Source organism: Nelumbo lutea, chromosome 1 (assembly GCF_056320005.1).
Source record: "Nelumbo lutea isolate HS-2025 chromosome 1, American lotus-T2T, whole genome shotgun sequence".
NCBI classification, from domain to species: domain Eukaryota; kingdom Viridiplantae; phylum Streptophyta; class Magnoliopsida; order Proteales; family Nelumbonaceae; genus Nelumbo; species Nelumbo lutea.
The window spans coordinates 76,830,513-76,852,282 of NC_142684.1; the positions used below are offsets into that span (position 1 = coordinate 76,830,513).

Sequence of the window (21,770 nt, forward strand, 5' to 3'; positions counted from 1 at the left end):
CTCTATAGTTAGCATTTTACTAAAACACCACTTATAATTTGCAGCGGATTTAATCAATCTTCCATTAGATGATAGTGGAAAATGACAATGTTGACCCTAATGTTCATTTAAATAAATTTAATCAAAAGAAGATAGAAATAAAAATACCATTTTGCCCTTAATAAGACACGATCAACCACTCTATTGGTTATATTTGGCCAATTTTATTTTTTGTATAAAAAAGTGTTAAGGGTATTTTTCGGAATAAAAAATCATGGGCCTAATGGCAAAACAAACATTTCTTAATGAAATGTTAATTAAGTAAATAAATTGTAAAATATATGGGATATTTTAGTAAAATGAAAACTATAAGGTAGGTTTAAGTAAAAATATAAAACTATAAGGTGTGTTATAGTAAATGACCCTAATATAAACACATAAGAGTATACAATTTTTTTATATTTTCAAATTTTTTAAATAATTAATAATTATTCATATTTTATATACTACTTTTAATAAAATTTTTTATAATACAAAAATAACAATAACTAATTTCAGTTAGGTTTATTCATCAAACTTATGAAACTGACCAACCTGACCAACTCGACCCGAGTTGGTTGTTTTTCTAGTATTTTATATCGGCTTTGGTTCAAAAAATTCCCAATTCGATCAAGTTGGACCAATTTCACTTTGGCCATTTGCAAATCGACCAAAATCAAATGACCTAACTATGGATATATATTAATTCTTTTTTATTTTAAATGTAATTTTTAATATAAAAAAGTGAGAAATTTCCCATATTTCTTAGTCTAAAATGTTTCATTTCATAAATATAATTTTTAAATTTATTTTTTTATAATTGTTGTGAGTGAGGTGGTTAGGCTACATACAAGAGTCTCTTTGAAGGACAAAAGAAAGTCGAGTGCAAGAAGTAGGTTAAAGGCTAGGGCAAATGAGATTATAAAATGATGATCTCGTTATGAATCGGACCCCTATTTATAGGGAGGGATCCCAAGGTCTCGAAAGGAAGGAGCCAAAAGTGTTTGGTTCCCATTAGGAAAGGAAATCTTGAATTTGGTGTCAGTTGTTAGGGAACACTGTTAGGGTTTTGCCACATGTCTTATGAGATATCTTAAGGATGAACTTTCCTTTCGTCTCAAGATTCTCATAATACACATGTGATACTTCCTTTTGTGACCTTTTAAAAAGACGTGGCATGTGTGATGTCACTATTTAGCTTGCGCACCCTCATTAGGCTCACTGGGTGTCCTGTCACACACGTTATTTAACGACGCACGAGTTTTTATTATTTGTTTTTGATCTATAGTGAGTTTACGCTCATCGTGATTATATGATGACTTTAAACTCATCACAAGTCTACGCGGGTCCAAAGTTCATTGCATCCTATTTCAGATATGAATTCATCACATATGTGTAACAAGTTATGTACGATGAGTTCTGGACTCATTACAGGCATTCACAATATTTATTTGACACCTCCTCTGTTTTGATGGTTTAAGTGACCACCATGTACCTACAATTGCACTATAACTTTTAAAATTTAACTTAATTTTTAAGTTTAAATCTTTTGAACCGATTGACCTTTTGTGAAAACTGACCCCAAACTGATACAACTTGAGTGGGTCGATTTTCACAAAAGGTTAGTCGACTTCAACTGACCAACTCCCCAACCTGACCATATCAATTTGTTGGCCAAATAGCCTACGACCGGTCTGAACCAACTCATGAACACTCATAATTTTACCTAAATTAATAGTTTTATCTATGATAAATAACAATAGTTTAATCTCCAATAATTGTTAAAAATTTATACCAAAAACACACAATTATTGAAAATATATTGATAATGAAAAATATAATAATTACAATAATTACAAAAATACAATAATTATTAAAAATATATTAACTTAGTCAATAAATAGATTAATCTCAAATAATAGTTTAATCTCTAATAAATATTAATTAATCAATAAGTTATAACAAAAATACAATAAGTACAATAAATTAAATTTAAAAAAATTCAATAATAGTAGTTTAATCTCCAATAATTATTGAAAGTTTTATATTAAATAAAAAACAAAATAAATTTATACATAATCATTGAAAACAATTTTATTAAAAAAAATAAATAATTACTTAAGTACAATAAATATTAATTTTAGTATATATAATTATATAATAAATACAAATTGATGGATGATGATTTGACCCGACCTATGAAATGATGACATGTGGACCTGACTTAGCACGGGTAGCAGCTTAACATCATAGTCTAGCAACGACCAAGTAACGAGCCTATAGGACAGCTCGCTATGTCATAGCTCAAAGAAGGGGGAGCTCGCTGCAACGCGAGCTCCGGGTTCCTCGAGCTACCCCAAAGGGGATATCTCGAGGATACTTCAACTCGCGAGCTAAGGAAATTAGCTTGCTCTAGCCCCTAAGCAGATGTCATCCCAAGGGACCAACTCTAATAAGGGTAACCCCGAAGTATCCCTAAGCTCGCTACAAAGTAGCTCATGAGGGAGCAACGCAAACGTTTCTCAGGAAGCTTCTATCTGACAGGCCGTACCATTTGGACTGCGCCACGTCCCTGGATTGATGGCGTAGTCCCTGTCCTTTTGACAGTTTGCACCCACGTCTTTCAGCAGGCGGGGGCGTGCCTTCCCTTTTAAGACGTGTCACTCATCCGAGCAAGAGGAGTGTTGCAACGATCACCTGCGCAGCCCTGCCAGGTTATGGTTGCGGCAGAAGCCTAGTGGCGGTTACACCCGATTTGACAGTAACTCCCCTATAAAAGCCCCTGGGGCAAAGGAGAAAGGCTCTCTCTTCTCTTTGAGATTTTTGAATACTTACGCACTCTCATATCCTCAACCAAAGTTTTTTACTTGCTCGCGAGCTAACCTCTCAAGCACATCGATAAAGTGTGACCTACACTCTTAGCTTCACATTCTTTTTTCTCTTTCCCCAACGTTCTTACTTAAGCTTCGTAGTATTCCCATCGAGTAAATCCCCAGGAATCCTTCTTTCTATCTTCACAGGTGTCGTCCGTTGCCAACAAGGAGCCAGTCAGCAACCAGCTAGGAGTGCCTGGATCATGCCGCATCACAAATTAAGAGTTCAAAATTATTATTAATAAATATTAATGTTTTTGAAAGTTATTTTCTTGAATTATTACTTGATATAAGTGAAATTAGTTATTTACAATATTGTGTAAATAATTATTAATTTCAATATTATGTTATAATTATTTTTTTTAGATTTTTTTTCAATTTATTACATAATTTCTTTATTTTAACTATTTAAAATCTAGTTATGTCAAATATTTAGTTATTTAAATATTTAAATGATATGTAAAATATTTAAATTTTAAAATATTAATTATTTATTGAATTTAATTATCCATAAAATCATAATTTATACTATTATTACATAATTTCATGTTAATTTTGTAATATATTAAATTATTATTAATTTCAATATTATGTTATAATTATTTTTTCTACTTTGAAGAAATTTTTTAAATTTATTACATAATTCTGTTATTTTAACTATTTAAAATATAGTTATGATAAATATTTAAATAAGCTATAAAATATTTAAAATTTTGTGTTATTTGAATTTTCTTTATTTAAATCTATTACATATTATTAAATATTTGAAAAACATCTATTGGTAATCCAAAAAAATATAATTCTTATATATTTTAATCCAAACTTTATTTAGATAGATATAGATAAAAGTAGGGAAGAGGATAAATAGGAATTAGAGATAATTTAGGAGATAAACTCTCTACTAAATTAGAGATAATTTTGGAGATAAATAGGAATGAAGATAAATAGGAATTAGTGATAATTTTGGAGAAAGTGGGGGAGGTAGTTTAGGAGAAATTTTAGGAGAAGAGATTATTTTGGTTTTGGAAAAGTGCACCTCATTGGTTGTTTAGTCTAATCAAGATAAGTAATGATAACTATTTTATATTTTTAAAACAAAAGAAAATAAAAAAATACAAAAAATGGAGAAAATAGATAAATAGCTTCTCTCAAAGAGAGATGTGCTGACATGGACGGACCAATATATATATATATATATATATATTAGGGCTTCGAAAACACAAATCCTAAAATTTATCCAAACAAAACCAAAATTTCTCTATTTTTGAAAGTATGAAAACATTTTGGTGCAAAGTTAATCAAGCTATGTGTCTCTTGAATAGATTCAAACATTTAGCCTCATTTTGCTTATGGTTACATAAAAATACAATCATCCTATAATTTTAGCCTAATTTTACCATCAGTTATAAAATACTTGAGTCCCACACTTGACATAATAATCTTCAAACAGGTTGTGGGGCATTATTATTGGTTCCGCAGCTCACTACACAACCATTACTTTAGTTAGTCCAAATTACTTACAACTCGCTTTGATAGCTCTGTATTTTGATGCCTTAAGGGCATCATTTCAGGGGTATTTTCAACCTTAGAATAATCAAAGTGTGTAATTTTTCTAGTTAAAATCAATGTTGTGACATCTGAGGGTCTCTATGCAAAACTGGGAAGATTTCATGACTAAAATGTAGTTTTTGGGAAGCTGGTGTGAAGTCCAATTGAGAGAGGGGGTGTTTTTGTGAAAAACTAAGAACATGAGGGCACCTCCTATTTGCTAAACCCAGTTTGGCGCCCCTTCTACTATATTAGCATGCTCCCCTCTCCTTAGCAAACCTTAGGGCGTTTTTTAACTCATTCTTTTCACTCTTAACAAACCCTATCCGCTCCTAGGTGTTTAATCTCCACCCTCCACATCCTTTAATGTCAACCACTCATTCTAGGGCACTCTTTTTGTAGCTTTTAAACCCTAGGGCGCCTTTTAACCCATTCTTTTCACTCTTAGCAAACCCTAGCTGCCCCTAGGTGTTTAATATCCACCCTCCACCTCCTTTAATGTCAACCACTCATTCTAGGGCACTCTTTTTGTAGTTTTTAAACCCTAGGGCGCCACCCAATTGCTAATCCTCACCATTCAGCCCCTAACTACTAGATCTCAGCCCTCCATTCCATCTTCTATCTCAGCCATCCACTCTATGGTGCCCCCACCTCTTCCAATCTCCACCTTTCAACCTTTGGAGCCTCCATCTCATCCATTCATTTCTAGGCACCCAAATCTCAGTCCTACATAATATTGGGCGCCCTCTTCTTTTCTTCTTAGCCCTAGGATCACCCCAGAATCATCCTAACCCTTCATTAGAAACCCTAGGGCACCCATAACTTTGCTAAAACCGGCTACCACCCCCCTATTTCTCTCTATTCCTAGTTGTGTCCACCCTTCTCTATAAAAAGGACCCCAGGGGCCCTAGAGAAAGGATTGGTCAATTCACTCAGTTCACAAGGCTAAGGTTTCTTGAGGAGTTCAAGGGTTGTAGAAGGGAAGGACACCTAGTTCTTGTCAGGAGGGGTTTCTGCAAGTTGTTCAACCAATTTGCAATTACCACCACTGGATCTGATCAACCGTTCTTTTATTTTCTTTATTTTCTTTTCCGTTATTTTTATTTCAACACTCTTTTAGATTTAATTTCTGTTTGTTTCTTTGTTTTGCATATCTGAATTTGTCCGTTCAAGGCTAAGGTGTCTCGAGGGGTTCAAGGGTTGTAGAAAGGAAGGACTCCCAGTTTTTGTTAGGAGGGGTTCCTACAAGCTATCCAGCCAATCCACAGCTACCGCCACTAGATCCGAATTTTGGATCATATTTATTTATTTTTTTGTTGATTTCAATACTCTTTTAGTTTCTAAATTTTAACTATTGTCTTGTTTAATTCTGAACCTTTAATTTTAGCATTAATAAAATTTATTCCCAATTCTATTTTCTTTTTATTTGTTCGGAAAAAAAAGAAGTAATAATTTTTCCCATGCTTCCCTGTGGATACAACCTATTCTCACCACTTGCTACGCCTTGTAGTTATTTTGAGGATCGGAAAAATTTATAAATATCTAAACTAGTGTTCCGAAGTGGTTAATGGCATGCTTTCGGACAACACCATGCTTCACCCTTAAGTTTACTTTTTCTATAATGCAGTTTTAGGGTCCATTTGATTCACAGTCGGAATCGGAATGACCCATTCCCATAGTCTGTTTGTTTCAGATAGGAATGAGAATGGAAATTGAAATTAGTAGGAATGGAATTTCATTCCCAAAGAAGGATAGGGAATGACCATTTCCTCAAATGGGGGAATGCCATTCCAGCAGGAATGAAAATAGGATTCCGATTCCATCCAACCAAACAGTTAAAATTGGAATAATCCATTCTGATTCCGATTTCAATTCCAAACCCCTATTCTCACAAAGCAAATGGGACCTTAGTCTTAGGGTACAATTGTGAATCATGGCCATCGATGTATTGGTGTGGCACTAATTTAAGGTCAGCTCATCTAATTCAAGATGGTGGCACACCAAAACATTGAGAGCCATGATTTCATGGTTGCAACCCAAATTAATTGTAGACTTATATGTTAATTCGGACTCCCATACCCTCCACATATCAGCCTTAAAGGGTTAGGTTCATAACTGGTATAATGCGGGCTACATACAACAAGTGTAACCCTCCCAAACCCCTAGAAGCCTAAAACCCTCCTAGAGTTATAATGTGGGTTGTGCTAGGCTGGTATATACGCAGGCCTATAGAGCCATGTTTGCCTGGCACGAATCCCCCAAGAGGGAAACCTAGCACGGTCCAAGGCCTGAGCCGGGCTGAGGGCTAACATGGTTGTTTTTAAGAAATACTGAAAAGAAATTTGAAAATTTATTCCGTATGAACTTTGATGTATATAATTATTTATATGAAATAATAAAATGAAGATGAAAAAAATTACAATAAAATTAGAAATAATACATATACTCACGGGTCATAAACCCTTGGCCGAGCCTGACCCTAGTGGTTGTGCCACATGGCAGGTACGACTTGATTTATATCTCTACCCCCACCCAAAATTTGGATGAAGGTGGGAGTTTGATCATACGCTCCGCTACAATCAATTAGAGACTTGACAAGTAGGCTACTTGACACCTTAAATCTAACCCAATTAGATTATTAACAGTACTATTAGGACTTAAATGTTTTATACTACAATAAAGTATGATTGTAAATCAAACTGTCTAATTTGAAGAATTTAGTGTCTGTTTGGCTTGATTCCAAAATCAAAATCAAAATTCTTTACCTGTTTGGTTCAAACAAAAATTAGAATTAAAACTGAAATGAAATTTTACCTCAAATAGGGGATGCCAAAGAATGGAAATGAGATTCTAATCCCATTTCAATTCCAGACCCCTGTTTCCACAAACCAAACAAGCCCTCAATTACATTGGGCTTGAGTTTGGACTGTGGGTCATTGAAAATTTGACAAATTTTCAACCGTCCCGAGCCACATTGTACCACTATAATAAAGTAATAAACTGTTTTGCAGTGTATCCTATGCCAAAACATCACATCTTTTTCAATTATTATAATACTTGATCTCGATTTTTAAGTCCGCAAACGTTCACTTAAAGCACCACAAGGTCCACAATACCCAACATTATGATCAATTTTAAAGTTTTTGATACTGTAAAAAAAAAATATATACTAAATATGTAGAATCTTGTATAAATGAACACGACATTGATTTTTAATTAGAAAGCGCTTTGTTACAACGTGGCAAGCTAAGAATGCCGACTGTGAAATCTGCCGCTAGTGACGATAGCATCTCTCATGTTCTGATTTGTCTTATTTCTTATCTGTGGGCGGCATTATACCACAAATCAAAGCTAAAACCTATTGGACGAAACTTATTAATCATTTCCGTCCGGTAAAGAGTTGAAATTTTCTAAATTGCAATGGAGATTCTTTCTTTCTTGTTGGTAGTATAGAGCATATACTATCAGTGGACACTGCTTACAGCGACATTGGTATGGTGGTAATTCGAGTCAGATAAAAGTTCGGATATGCTAACCAGCAAACGCTGGCCACAAAAACTGCAGCCGCACATCGGAAATATCTACATGAGTCAACGAAAGATGTTCTCGATGTGCAGCTGCAGGGTGTTGTGACCAGCATGGTGCTTTCCATCATTTTTTTCAAATTTCATATCTTTTTCCCTTTTGGCCTTTTCGATGATATTATATCACACTATCATCCTCAAATAATAATAAAATAAATAAAAAACAATCATAATTATCCACGTAAAAATAATTCATCACTTATTTATAAGTATTTATTCATTTGGCTAGCCGGTAGCCATGGCCTCCCGTCCCGTCTCTCTTGCTCAATAGAACGATTGAACGATGACACTTAACAAGCGAGTTGTTTACTCTGTTACAACATTTATCTAATCCCCATAACTCAGGTATCCACAGCCGATCCTCGGAAAGTAGGGAAAGAGATGGCCCCTTCCGCCTTCAACTGTTTATCTCCTCCTCTTCTGCCTCCCACTTCCACCTCTCCTGCAATCCCCGATCCTAACATTTCCAGCCCTAAAATACCTCCTTCTCCTTCTCCTTCTTCTCCTTCTTCTATACCGACTAATAATCCGAACAATACCTCCCAATCTGATTCCGAGACACACAGTCAGGTTCGAAAATTCAGGGGTAGCTCCCAGCTGAACCGATGGTCTAGGGCTCGTTCTATACGAGCTGGACGGAGATTAGACCGCTCCCTAAGTCAAGGGGCCACCAATATGATCTCCCCTGTTCTGGGTGGGGAGGGCGGCCTCCTTAGCCCCACCTCGCCTTTATCTGTAGGAAGCAGCGGTAGCGAAGACAACGGCGATAGGACGGCAGTTAAGACCATTTACATGATTTCTGACGGCACTGGCTGGACGGCGGAACACACCGTTAACGCAGCGCTGGGGCAGTTCGAGCACTGCCTGGTCGATAGGGGCTGTCCAGTAAACACGCATCTATTCTCCGGGGTAAGTGCGTCTTTTTCTTTTTGTTCGTTAGGCGTTCTGGATTACTGATGATGATCCCTTTGGCTTGGCTATATTTTTATTGCACGCAATCTATTTTTCATTTTCTAATAACTAGGAAGCGATTGGCCCACCTGTAGTCCAACGTGGCAAAATCTGTGGCCACGTAGCAACAATTTCTGTTCTGTCTATCGAAATTTTGCAAAAGAAAATGCACTTTTGACCATATTTTACAGGTGGCCTAGTTTTAGAACGAGTTTCAATGACCGGAACTGCCGAGTTCAAATCAGCCCTCACAGATTGAGACCGGATCTGTTCCTCATAAAAGGCGCCTCACTCGCGCCTCACACGCACATCTTACCATCTAGTGGGAATTTTAAGTTATTATTCATGAAAGATGTTTCCAATGCAGGGTAGATGTGCATGTGAGGCGCCCAAGTGTGAGGAGCAGATCCCATCTCGTACAAATTATCCCGCTATAATATCCCACGCATCCCTGTTATGTATTGGTAACATCTCCTGATAATGACATCATTATTTCTGATATTATGATCAAGAGATGTTTCCAATGCATGATAGAATATACTGTGGGATGTTGTGGAAGGCAATCTTGTGGGGCTGATTTGATCTAGGAACTGGATAGGGTTATAACTTCGGTGTTTTTTTCCCAAGGTGGAGCCGTGGAGGCTTATAGACGGTTCTGATCTGCCACCTTTTAATAAATTTAATCACGTCAGATGATGACTAACCCAATTATTACTCCTTTATTTTTCTCTTTTGGACTATTTTTTAGGAAAATAGTAGCACTTTCCCATATCCCGATTGACTGATTCCACCTCGGACGTTGGCGTGGCGGGGGAGATCATGGTCCAGCCCGGACTGGACTGGGCTTCACACATTTGATAAAAGGATATAGTCTGGGCCTCGCAGCTCAAAAACCGGACCTAAAATATTATATATAATATGAATTTTTTGAAGGCATATAATATGAATTATATGCCATATTAATGTCTATATAACATAATATTAAGGTAACCGACCCATTTATATGTGGTGTGGGCCGGGTTTAAAGTATTAGGTCCATAAATTTCTAAGCCTAATGTCGGCCCGGGCTTGCCTGGGCACAAAACCTAAGGCCCAAGCCCTTAAATTTTCTGACTGGGCCTGGCCAGGCGATAAATGATCACCCCTTTGTTTGGAATCGTGTTGTTACATTCCAATGGTATGGTAAGTGCTAGGTAAGCGATTTCACTTATGCTGGTTGGGCAGATTTAGTATATGATTGGTTGAGTGATGGACCATTTATTGATTTGAACGTTTATTTGTACAATTTTATAAATGCATTTATGATTTTTAGTATATATTTGATAAATATTGAAACCAAACAGTAATTTCATGCAGAATAACGTCAATACCTATAATGGTGCTGATGTAGCAGCATTTTTTCAATAAACGCCATGAAACCGAACACCCTCTTAATTTCAAATGTTTGTACCATTTTCCAATTGAATATGAAGTAGTGCGGATTGATGGAGACAAAATCTTGCACACATGTGAATACGTCGGTGTTTGGTATGCAAAAGGTGTGGGTTCTATGCATACGGAACACTGGTGTGTTCAAGATAGGCTGCCCAGCCAGATGTACAAGATTTTGCCTCCAGCTCAGCTTCGATATGGGCATGGAGTGTTGGTAGAATTAATTGTCAAAAGGACGTTCCTTCCATGTGTTTAAAATTACAATAATTTGAGTGCAAAAGTTGATTTTTTTTTTTTCTGATAAATAAGTACTTTAATTAAACAAAAGGTCAGATTTACAAGGAGCCTAATTATATAGATTCTTACATAATTGATATGCTAAATTTTGGGCTACTTGATCATCAGTTCTATTTACACACTGGGGTGCTATACATTATCAAAATAGAGTAATAGACCACAATACTATATATTTTATCATAAAGCATGGTTTCCTGCCACGTTCCATAAACTTGTTTCTTCATATGCTCACATATTAGTTTCTTTGCATCTGAATTTAGCAAAATACACTTCATTTCTATTTTTCTTTAGCTTTTAGAAGACCTGCATACATTGCTTTGAGCTCTAGTCTCTCTCCTTACCCGTTCCTGCACATATATACCCTCTGCCATAACAAGCTGACCATGATTAATATATAAATTTAGGGTAAACGACTTAAATATACCCTGAGTTTTCATAACTTGACTTCATAAATTGACTTATATAGGTACCCTGAGCCTTTCAAAAATACTAAATATACCTTATGGGCTGACTTCACTGGACTTGAGCATTCCCTCCATCAATGATTTTACCCTAAATTTATGAATGTGATTTTAAACTTGACTCGGCAAGCTTGAACCCAACTACCAATGGGAGAAGCTCAGGTCTGGTTTGGGCCACAATTAGTGAGCCCAAGAGATTTTTGATGGATGACAATATGGCATCCTGCTTAGACAGAGTGGGATGTTGCACTTAGACCCAAATCAGTTGGAAACCCGCTGTTACTGCCCTGGGATAGATTGATAGTGATAGAGTCTTGCCTTCACCTTCTCCACCCCATATCCAAATCAAAAGTAAAATGTCCTCTAATTCCTTTATCTCCTCTACAAACAAACATGTGTTTCAATTCATTAAGGTGAATATGCAATAAAAAACTCACAAGGTAAAAGGATCAGTCCATTGGCCAAGGTATGTTCGGAAAATTTGAAAGAAAATGAAAGATAAACAGTCACAAGGTATATTTAAGTATTTTTTTTAAAAACTCAGGGTATGCTTAAGTCTCTTACCCATAAATTTAAGTACAAAAGTTGAAACCTAGGCTGCATTTGGGAAGAGTTCAAATGCAAAAATTATCAGTACAAATACAAATATGTCTGGTTCAGAAAAAGGCAAAGTTGGTTTAATTTTGTAATGACAATTTTGTATTCTTGACAATGATTTTTAGTTGTGATAGGTACAAACATGACCCCTGAGACTAGAATCCACCTTTTTTACATTGAACAACTTGAGTGCAAAAGTTTGTCTAAAAAATGGATGCACACTTTTGCTCTCATTTGAATGAAAACATGTCTTGGAATCTGTATTTACTGTCATTATCAACACACATAAATTCTTACCAAATACCTGCAAAACTGAACCGGCATTTACACTCTTCCCGTACACAGCCTTAGGCTCAGTTTGGGAAGAGTGCAAATACAAATATGCTCAGTGCAAAACTATATTCAAAAAACTAAACTTCTCATTAAACTGGAGGTTTCAAGCAATACTGATGTCTATATTCTCTTTGAAACAACAATTCCTCGGTGTGTTCCAAAATTAACCAAAACAAATTTTCATAGAAGTTCGATAAATCATCTTCACCCTTCTTGACAAGTTGGCTCTAGCAGTCTCAACTACAACCCAGCCTCCTGCTCTCTAAAGACCACCTCATTACTCTCTTAGAAGCACAGTTAGTACATATCTTAATTAGAAGATGAAGGTTTTTGCTTCTGATTTACTTGAGAAAGAAGAAGCTTAAGTTGGACTTAATGCAATTAATTAATGGTACTGATGCATGGTTGATATTTTGTAATGGTTAATATTTTGTTTTCTTGCCAATTGTAGCAGCATACATGAAGAAGACTTGAACATCAGTTAACTTGCAAAATAATGGTGACATAACAACCAATTAGTCATATGATCATAGGACAGTTACTTGGATCTCAATCTGAAGATAAAAGAATATCTTTAGTCAATTATCTTTCTGTTCTTATTTGTGTTTTGATTAAATAGTTGGTAGAAAGGTTATCTGGTTACCTATAATGTGGTTTTAACATGACTTTAAGTTTTGACTAATTTAGAAATAGAGGTCTTCGATGAGAATTTCCAAGGCTAATTTATAGTTGGTAGAGTGTTTAGTCATTCCTAGCCATTTTAATACGCAAATCACATTAGTCAATGTCTTAGATAAATTTCTAAGGCCTTATATTAGATGATCTATATTGTTGTCTTCCATTGCACCATTGACTTGGCTCCTATCTTCTACTATTCCTTTAAATATAACTGATGTTTAGATTTTGGTCATGTCGTTTTGAGCTCTAAGGAGTGAGTTCTTATTGGAACTAAGGAAGAACAACAGGAAGACAACAATAGATTTGTTTTAAAATGTCTTGTTTTAAATCAAGAAATTAAAAATATAATTTCATGAAAGAAAGTGCCTTGTTCCTGGGGGGTGAATGCAATTGGGACATTTTAGTCCTTTAAAAATAATTCATTTAGGACTGACAGAGGGAGAAACATGGTCATTACCTAATGATGGTCCTAACTATCTGGAGTTTTGGGAGGGGTATTACACTCATTTTGATTATTCCTGTATCAAAACTGATCAAAGAAATGCCACATTAGCCAATATGGGAGGATTCAGTAAATGCTCAATAGCTGGGGAACATTTTAGTAATTGTCAGATAGCTGGGGGAAGTTTTTAGTAAATTTCCCTATATTTGTATAAGCATTGAACACCTTTAAATAGGATAACAAGTTAAATAAAATTCTGATTTAAACGGAGTACTTTTGAGACCCCCAGACCTCATTAAACCTCACTTATTAGGAAAATGCCCATAGATTTTATAAAGCTGTGGAAATAACTTAAGGTAACATTATAAGTTACATAAATGGGTGTCTACTTCTGTAAGAATGCTTGTTTAGAGTTGACCTCTCTTCTAGAAAAAAGTACTTCCAGAATAATCTGCCTTTTATGTTCAAACCAGTGTTGTCAGCTTCTCAGACTGATGACGAATCCTCAATGCATTTCCCACCTTGATAAATCCTAGATTGACAATCAATGTGATTGATAAGTGAACCATCTGAGTTATGCTTTTGGCTATTTGAACCAGAAAACAGTAGGAAACAGTCTATTGGTTGTTTGTCAATTTCCATCTGATCATATCAGTTCCAATGTTGATCTGCATCTCAAGTGAATCATGCATAGATGCCGTTGAAGAAATTCTGTCTTCTGATTCATTGCCACGAACAGGATTTTCTTTTTGTTTTTTAAAATTTTCCACTACTATAATCATGAAAAGATAGTGATATACATGGAAACTGTTCAGATTGATGATGTGGAGCGTCTCATGGAGATCATAAAACAAGCAGCTAAGGAAGGTGCATTGCTTCTGTACACCTTAGCGGATCCAAACCTGGTTGAGTCAGCAGAACAGGCCTGCGAGCTATGGGGTGTTCCATCCACTGATATACTGAGACCCGTCACAGAGGCCATCACCACCCATCTTGGTGTATCTCCATCTGGAGTTCCTCGAGGGGCTCCAAGTCGCAAACTCCCTCTAACAGAGGAGTATTTCCAACGAATTGAAGCTGTTGAATTCACCATTAAGCAAGATGATGGTGCTCTACCCCAAAACCTGCACAAAGCTGACATTGTCCTTGCTGGAGTTTCTCGAACTGGAAAAACACCATTGTCTATATATCTTGCACAAAAGGGATACAAAGTAGCTAATGTTCCAATTGTGTTGGGTGTAGAATTGCCTGGAACACTCTTTGAGGTAGAACCAGATAAAGTATTTGGGTTGACTATAAATCCTGCGGTATTGCAAATGATTAGAAGGGCAAGAGCAAAGACTCTGGGTTTCAAAAGCCAAGCACGGAGTAACTACTCAGAGATGGATCATGTGAGAGAGGAGTTGGAGCTTGCTAATAAGATTTTTGCACAAAATCCACTGTGGCCAGTAATTGGTAAGTATACTTATTTGCTTTAGATAGTTTGGTATCTTAATTCATACCCAAAACTGAAAACAAATATATGCCCATTACCTAATGCTGATCCCAGCTTTCTGGGGTCGGTCTTGGGATGGTGCACTGGTTATAGAATATAGACCTAACCTTTCGCATTCTTTTTGTGCATTAAGTGGCCACTCTCAGACTCAAACTCATGTCTTCAAGCTTGTCAGTAAGATTTTATCATTAGACCAAGCAATGGCCCCTAAAATTGAAAACAAATACAAACGGTAATAAAATGCTTTGTGGTGGTACCCATGATGATTGGTAACATGAATCCTGTAAGCCTTGTCCCAATTTTATGGAATCGGTTACATGAATCCTGTTTTGTTCAGTTGCATAATTAAAAGACAAATTAGGATTCATGATCATGAGAGTTTGGTGAAAGTTTTAGTGCCAGCTGCCAACCCAATGCGACCCTCAACCTTTATCTATACTTCTAGACATGAATCCTGTGCCAGGATCCAATTACCCCCCCAGGAACGAAAACAAAATAAGAATGAATTAATATATAAATGAAGATTTAACTAATCTTCAAGATCAGAGTTGACATCCACTGACTAGGTACTTGGGTAGAGTCCTTGCCTGTGCCTCAGCCATAGTGTTACCAACCAGCATAAAAGGGGTGATTGATGCATTGAGATTTACAGTATCTGAATTGAGTCATGCTGTAGAATCTTTCTATAAGATTTTCTACTTTTTTCTATTTCTTATTAATCTCAAAAGTAGGACAACATAGTGCTGCATTTTTTGTTATTGTGAACGGCTGGACTGTTTTTTATTTGAATGAAGCAAAAGTATGTCTGGTTTATGAAATCCTTCTATTCTGATCATATTGTTTCTCATCTCTGTTCTCTGGTTGCAGAAGTAACAGGAAAAGCCATTGAAGAAACAGCGGCAGTTGTGTTGAGGCTCTACCATGACCGGAAGCAGAAGTGTGCAATGCCACGGATATCAAGACGTTACTAGAGTATGTAAGTTTCTATTCCCGTGTCTGTAGGATGAGGTGCTAAGGCTGAACTTGGAGTAGTACGAATACGATCTCTCATCTCAGGATGACTGCTTATTTAGTTTTGCAGGTACATTTGTAAGATCAGATATTGCTGCTGGAGTTTGTGGGGCATAGTGGGGTTGCACCTCTGGACTTCCGATGAAAGTCAATTACTTGGAATAACTAAAAGTCCAAAGAATTAATATTGTAGACGTATCAGATAAGCACTGGACAAGGTTGATTATTTGGGAGATGCCACCTGCAAGATCTTCAATCTCAGAAAACAACCGTTCAGTTCATATGGTTATAATAATTATTTCTACTAATAATTGCTCTAGTTGACCACCTACAAGGGGATTGATTTATCATGTTTACCATACAGCCATCTGCACTATTATATGTGAAAATGCTATTTTCCGAGAACCGGAATTTCAAATTTGATTTGTCATGAGAAAAAACCACCTAATTCTTTGAGTTATTCTCACCAAGATTAGCATATGGATTTTTAGTTCTTTAAGTATGAGAAATAACACATGGGCAGATTTTCTTATATCTAATCACTAGTTTCTAGCTATAAAGCCAAGGAAGTCTAGAATGGAAATGTGTTTGTGTATGAGAGAGATTGTATTGTACATGTAGAGGATGATTCATGCGACGTGCCAATTGCCAAATACATGAAAAAGCAGCGAGAATGTGATGTGTTTGATGGATAAGTCATAACGTTTTCCTTGTACGTACCGCAACTCTCACAAGAGTCATAGATGCACATGGCTCTCACGCTCTTTAAAAGTCAGGAACATGCATACATTCCCCACGACACGTGTTCTTTTCATTTATTTATTTGGCTGCTGCACTCACTCATGGCTTAACTTAGGAGTTATTAACCATGAACTGATCGATTGATCACCTCGGTGCCTCACTAGCGAGTAGCGAGTAGCAGGGAGCGAGCTCCCTTCCCCTCAGTTGGTAATCAGATGAGAGAGAGAGAGAGAGAGAGATGATTCAACCAAAAACAGAGGTAGAGACAACACAAGAGATGAAGAAATAGCCAAAATGAGCCAACGTACATCCATACGGCGCTCCTTCCTATGGAATCAAATACTAAATTCCCATTCTTTCCTCTACCCTCGTTCGTTGCACTGCCGTGTCTACTTGGAAAGTGCTACAAATTTAAGGCAAAAATTAAAAAGAGACTGCAACTTAAGAGAGAGAGAATTATAGATTTTGGTCTGCAACCTTTCCCATCATTTTCTTGTCTTTCTGGGTTTGCTTGTCTCCTGGTATTGGCATTTGACAAGGGGAAAACTTATCTGAAACGAAGGCACTCACCATATATAGACAGAAGAATATTCTCTTTTCATCAATCCTCTTATCTTTCGTTTTATGTACAACTCTGGGAAAGGAGAGAAGATAAAAAGATAAAAGATAGAGAAAAAAAGGCAACACTTCCTCCTCTGATCGTTTTCCTTTTCGGGTTTTTTTTTGGGGGGGGGGGGGTGCTGGTGATTGGTGAGTCGTCAGTGTCACTGGGAGTGAGTAAAGTCATCCCCGCTGAGATTGTTGTTGATGGAGAGCGTGAAGAATATGAGCAATATTGTTCCCATGCTTGACCTGTTCCCCCCAACAACAAATAATTAAATCTAGGCTACTCACCAAACTTCCTCTACAATTTTCATATTTGTTTAATAATCAATGTCAAATGCTTCCTTTCCTTCTCTGCAAAGGTTTCTCCGATTTTCAACCCTATTTCAGATTCAAATGAACTAGCTAAACAGCAGAAGGCATTGCTACAGCAATTCTCTGCTTTTTACTCCCATGGTTTATTTTTTCAGTGGGTTTCCTATCTGATTCACAATTTAGGTGGCCAAAACCAAAAGTAGGTCCTACTTACAGGGTGGCGAAAAGCATAACAACGCTCCGAGGATCGACGACGAACCCGGAGTTAGTGGAAGATCGCCTGCTACCTTGTCTCCGGCTGACGCTAATGTTAATGCTATTGCTTCTGCTGTAATTATTTTCCGTGCTCGTCGCCGTCGACGTGTTCATCATCTGCGCGTAGGTAGCAGGCTCTGTGCTCTCCACCGCTACTATAACCGACTTCTCGGGTGGAATGCTGCCTCTCATGGTTCCTCCTCCTGCAGCTGCTACCCCATAAAGATTATGTCATAAATAATTAAAATATATCAATATATTAATCCCATTTCACTTGGGATGAACAAGCACCAGATCATGTCCCACATGAGAAATATTGAGATTGGATTACAAATTATAGACGCAAACGCAAGCCCAAAATTATAGATGAAAATGATAGATGCAGACAACTAGATAAATCCCAACTCTAATCCCGTCCCAATTCTCACATTCTAATCTAAATCAAAATCGTGAAAAGGAAAGCAATAAAACCATCAAACTATAATAAGCTTGCAGGATAGTTTACCTTTAGAAGGTGAAACATCACCAGTTGCAGAGGTAGTATTAATAGAACCTGCTTTTTCACTAATGTTAATAGGAGAAAGTGTAGCAGTAATCCTCCTTTCTCCTCTCTGAGACCCTTTTCGAGACAAGTTTCTCTGCAACTTCAATTATAAAATAAAATCAGAAGAAACATAATATAATAATTACTCTGCAACCTTTAATTTTCCCTACTTTCCTTAATGCCTACGCCAAATTGAAATGATCGTTCACTATCATATCTTCCAGTGAGTAAAACAAACATTTTAGAAAATATGATTTTCAGGTTCAAGGAAAGACAAAAAGGTGGTAGCTTCTTCCTTATCTCAAAATTATTAGTGCATATTTCTAAAAATTCTTTTGTGCCTTTTTCAAGAAGATCAATTGAAGTATAAAATCGGAAGAAACGAATCGGTTTCATAGAATACACCAAGAAATCGATGAAATTTATTCAATTTTTTATCAAGAAATGTGCAAAATATTCGCTGAAACAACATGGGCACACAAGATTCAAGAAAGAAGGACACAGAACAGGGGATTTAGGAAGAAACGTGAAATCGACAAGAACCCAATGAATCAGTCATATTTTTCCTTACTGTGATCCTAGAATTCGCAGTGACGTCTTTATCGATGCCACGACACAAGCTTTCCATGTCCACAACAAAGCTATCAGACCTCTCGTTTCTCTCAGGGGACGTATCGGAATCAGAAGTAGCCATCTTCAGGGTATCCACTTTGTTGAATCCAACAAAATCGAAAGAATGACTCTGCGAAGCGGTGCCGCAATGCTGAAACAAAGAAAGGAAAAATCCAGATAAAGAGAAATGAAAAGAAGTCATTTCGTCAGTTGAACGAACCCCTCTGACCCTGAATTCTAATATATCCAATCCACATGTCTCCAAACAGATCACCACCGTAACAAAATGTCTCAAAAGCGTAGTTTTCAGAAATAACATGATGAAATTGAATTAAGGAAAAAAGAAAGAAAGAGGAAAAGAGAATTCTTACCAACTTTGAATTCTCGGCCATTAGTCGAGTTCTGACTTGCACCAGAAGATAAGAGTGAAGATTTAAGAGCGGAAGGAAGTTAAGAAAGGCTGAGCCAGTGAATGAAGACCGGGCAAAAAGAATCTTCAGAGGGTTTCCACTAACAAGGGGATATGCCTAAAGAGTCACGGTCAAGAATTAAGAATAAATTAAATTAATCAAAAAAATACGAAAAACATTACAAATCGTCAAAGATTAGGAATCGAAAGGTGAGACTTTTCATTTTCTTTCTTTGGCTCCTCACTCCTTGTGTCATGATCAAATTCAAACCTGTAAAAACGAAAGAAAAATAGGAGAAGAAATCTTACTTTTCAACAACAGGTATAAGGTATTCTTCTTCTCCTCCGTTCAAGAAAGAAGAGACGAACCAGCGAGAAGCATAAGATCAACTGCTTGAAGATAAAAGAAAAGGATAGACGAAGATGGGTGAGGTCTTGAGTGGAACTGAACTGACTTATAACTGCTCCGATAAGACTTGAAAGGGTTGGAAACAGTGGATGACGGAGGAAGATTTCTCCATCGAGAAGGATTGGAGGGGATTTGTGCTGTAAACGAAAGAACATATAATAGAAAAACAAGTGTTGTTTTTCTGAAAGTATGAGAGACGGATTGGCCTTGGCAAAGAGGGGTTGGCAACCAAGGTAGGCACGTCGGGAGGAGGTTAAGAAATCAGTTACTTCAGGAGACTAAAAAATGGCGGAGTATTTATATAACTTATCAAAGGGTTTCTCTGGGCAGGTCGTCTCGCTCGACAACTCATTGTCAGGCACGGTGTAGGATTGATTTTTAGCGGGTCAAAAGGGATTCGAATAACCTATGCCACGTGTCTAGTGGATCAGTCCACGTGGTAACTCATGCTCTTATCCACTAATATTTTAAATTTCAGTTTCTAATCTTAATTAATTTATGTTATTCCGGGGAACCAGAGTAGGAGAGTCTTCTATTGCCACGTGTATAGAATTATCCAGGCGATCGGTGTGGTTCAGGAATTAAGAATGACAGTGTAGGATACAGTTCAATTTGAACCATTGGATATCTGGTTGGGAATGATTGGGCGGCCTGATAGTAATAGTAGATAGTTGATACGGATACGGTTCTATCGACTGTACCGTTATGCGTCGATGATGAAATTAGAAAAGAAAAAAGAGTTAGCGGATAAAGGGGAAAGGATGATATGTATTATGTGATATGGCCGCCTCGGTGGTGTTTGGGTTAGTTTGTCATCCTTATCTGATTTGCGTTTGATGGATCTGGAGACAGCAGATAGATCAAACTACGAAGTACCTACTGGACACCAAGCCCATCTTACATGGCCCAATTTGTTTGTTGGGTTGGGACCCATCTCCATCTTCAGTTACGAGATCGTTTTCCAAATATCTTGAGAGACGTGGCCTTATTATCAACCGTTAAAAGAGCATTCCCTCAATTGTAACTAGCTAGTGACTCCCGAGTCCCGAGTTTTTTTTCCGAATTCCGAACCTCTGGGTCTCCTTCAGTCTTCAGAAGAGGAAACGAACGACGCCATCGCCATGTGCGTTTAACAGTTTCCTCTCATGGACTGTTTGGCTTATAAGTCCCATCTCGTACGCTATCTCCATAAGAGAAAGTGTTTAATTTTGTTTATTTCTGCTCACCATCTTGCTTCTTATTCATCATAAGAATAATGAAATGCAGTCGCGTTAAGTGTTCTGGCATTAAATTAGAGTATTAAAATAATGAAATACAGTCGCATTATACAAAATAAACTAACTAAAAGCATGTTTCAGTCTTTGATATTGTATTTCACGAATAAAATTGCTTGAATAACTTCTGTAAGAGTCAATTTTATAAACGTATTAAAATAAGACTGACTTAATCTGACTAAATTCGAATTTACAATATTATTTTCAGCTCTATATGGCATGCACCTTTACACTACTAAAAAACCTAGGCTAGTTTGGTTGGGTGGAATTGAAATCCTATTCTTATTTCTGGTAGATCTTTTCCTCGATAATGAAATTTCATTCTAACTGATTTTTCAATTTTAATTCTTGTCTGAACCAAACAAACTATACAAATAGACCATTTCAATTTTGACTGCAAGTTACACTGATCCTAAAACCTCCCTTAGAGGAATTAGAATCAAAGCAAAGAGAAAATGGGGAAATTTTCTGCTAGATAAGGTATACACGCTAGTTATATTAATTATCCTTCTCTTCCCCATCATTTGACCATAAGAAAACCACACAATGACAAGTTTGATTATCAATGATTCAATTCCAGCCCTTTATGAATAGTAATTAATTTGTTTTTTTATCTTTTTTTTTTAAATAAAGTACAATAAACTGAAATAATCGAACACGATTTGAGTTTTCACGCATCTATATTTAAAAAATACAGTAGCTGTGATATGAACCCAAATAATCGAACGCATAAAATAAATTTTTATTAATTCTATTTTGTAAACTAATGGAATAAATAATTTCTCAAATCCACACACACACATACACACACAATAGAGTAATTATTTTAGTACTTACAATTTGTAAATTTGAACATGGTATGTATCTTAAATTTTTTATAAATTATTAA

The 21,770-nt window shown here is 36.6% G+C and overlaps 2 protein-coding genes across 6 annotated transcripts; one reads left to right on the plus strand and one right to left on the minus strand.

Annotated features, from left to right (window-relative positions):
• The first annotated feature begins 8,254 nt into the window (after window positions 1-8,254).
• On the plus strand, window positions 8,255-16,175 carry LOC148875486 (PPDK regulatory protein). 4 transcript variants are annotated; one of them, XM_088965653.1, is made up of 4 exons: window positions 8,255-8,932; window positions 14,029-14,668; window positions 15,576-15,684; window positions 15,782-16,175. In XM_088965653.1, the coding sequence occupies exons 1-3, from the start codon at window positions 8,405-8,407 to the stop codon at window positions 15,677-15,679; spliced, it is 1,272 nt and encodes a 423-aa protein (XP_088821779.1). In that variant the 5' UTR covers window positions 8,255-8,404; the 3' UTR covers window positions 15,680-15,684; window positions 15,782-16,175. The 4 variants fall into 4 exon arrangements, with proteins under 4 accessions (XP_088821779.1, XP_088821780.1, XP_088821781.1 ...); XM_088965654.1 differs by having other exon boundaries at window positions 15,790-16,175; XM_088965655.1 differs by having other exon boundaries at window positions 15,576-15,680.
• An 861-nt stretch (window positions 16,176-17,036) lies between these two features.
• On the minus strand, window positions 17,037-19,881 carry LOC148875487 (uncharacterized). Of its 2 annotated transcripts, none has more exons than XM_088965657.1 (6): window positions 19,508-19,881; window positions 19,161-19,316; window positions 18,749-18,940; window positions 18,139-18,277; window positions 17,593-17,842; window positions 17,037-17,312 (listed from the first exon to the last, which is right to left on the minus strand). In XM_088965657.1, exons 2-6 carry the CDS (start codon window positions 19,179-19,181, stop codon window positions 17,225-17,227), a joined length of 690 nt encoding a protein of 229 aa, XP_088821783.1. In that variant the 5' UTR covers window positions 19,182-19,316; window positions 19,508-19,881; the 3' UTR covers window positions 17,037-17,224. The 2 variants fall into 2 exon arrangements, with proteins under 2 accessions (XP_088821783.1, XP_088821784.1); XM_088965658.1 differs by having other exon boundaries at window positions 18,139-18,271; window positions 19,508-19,880.
• Between the last annotated feature and the right edge of the window lie 1,889 nt (window positions 19,882-21,770).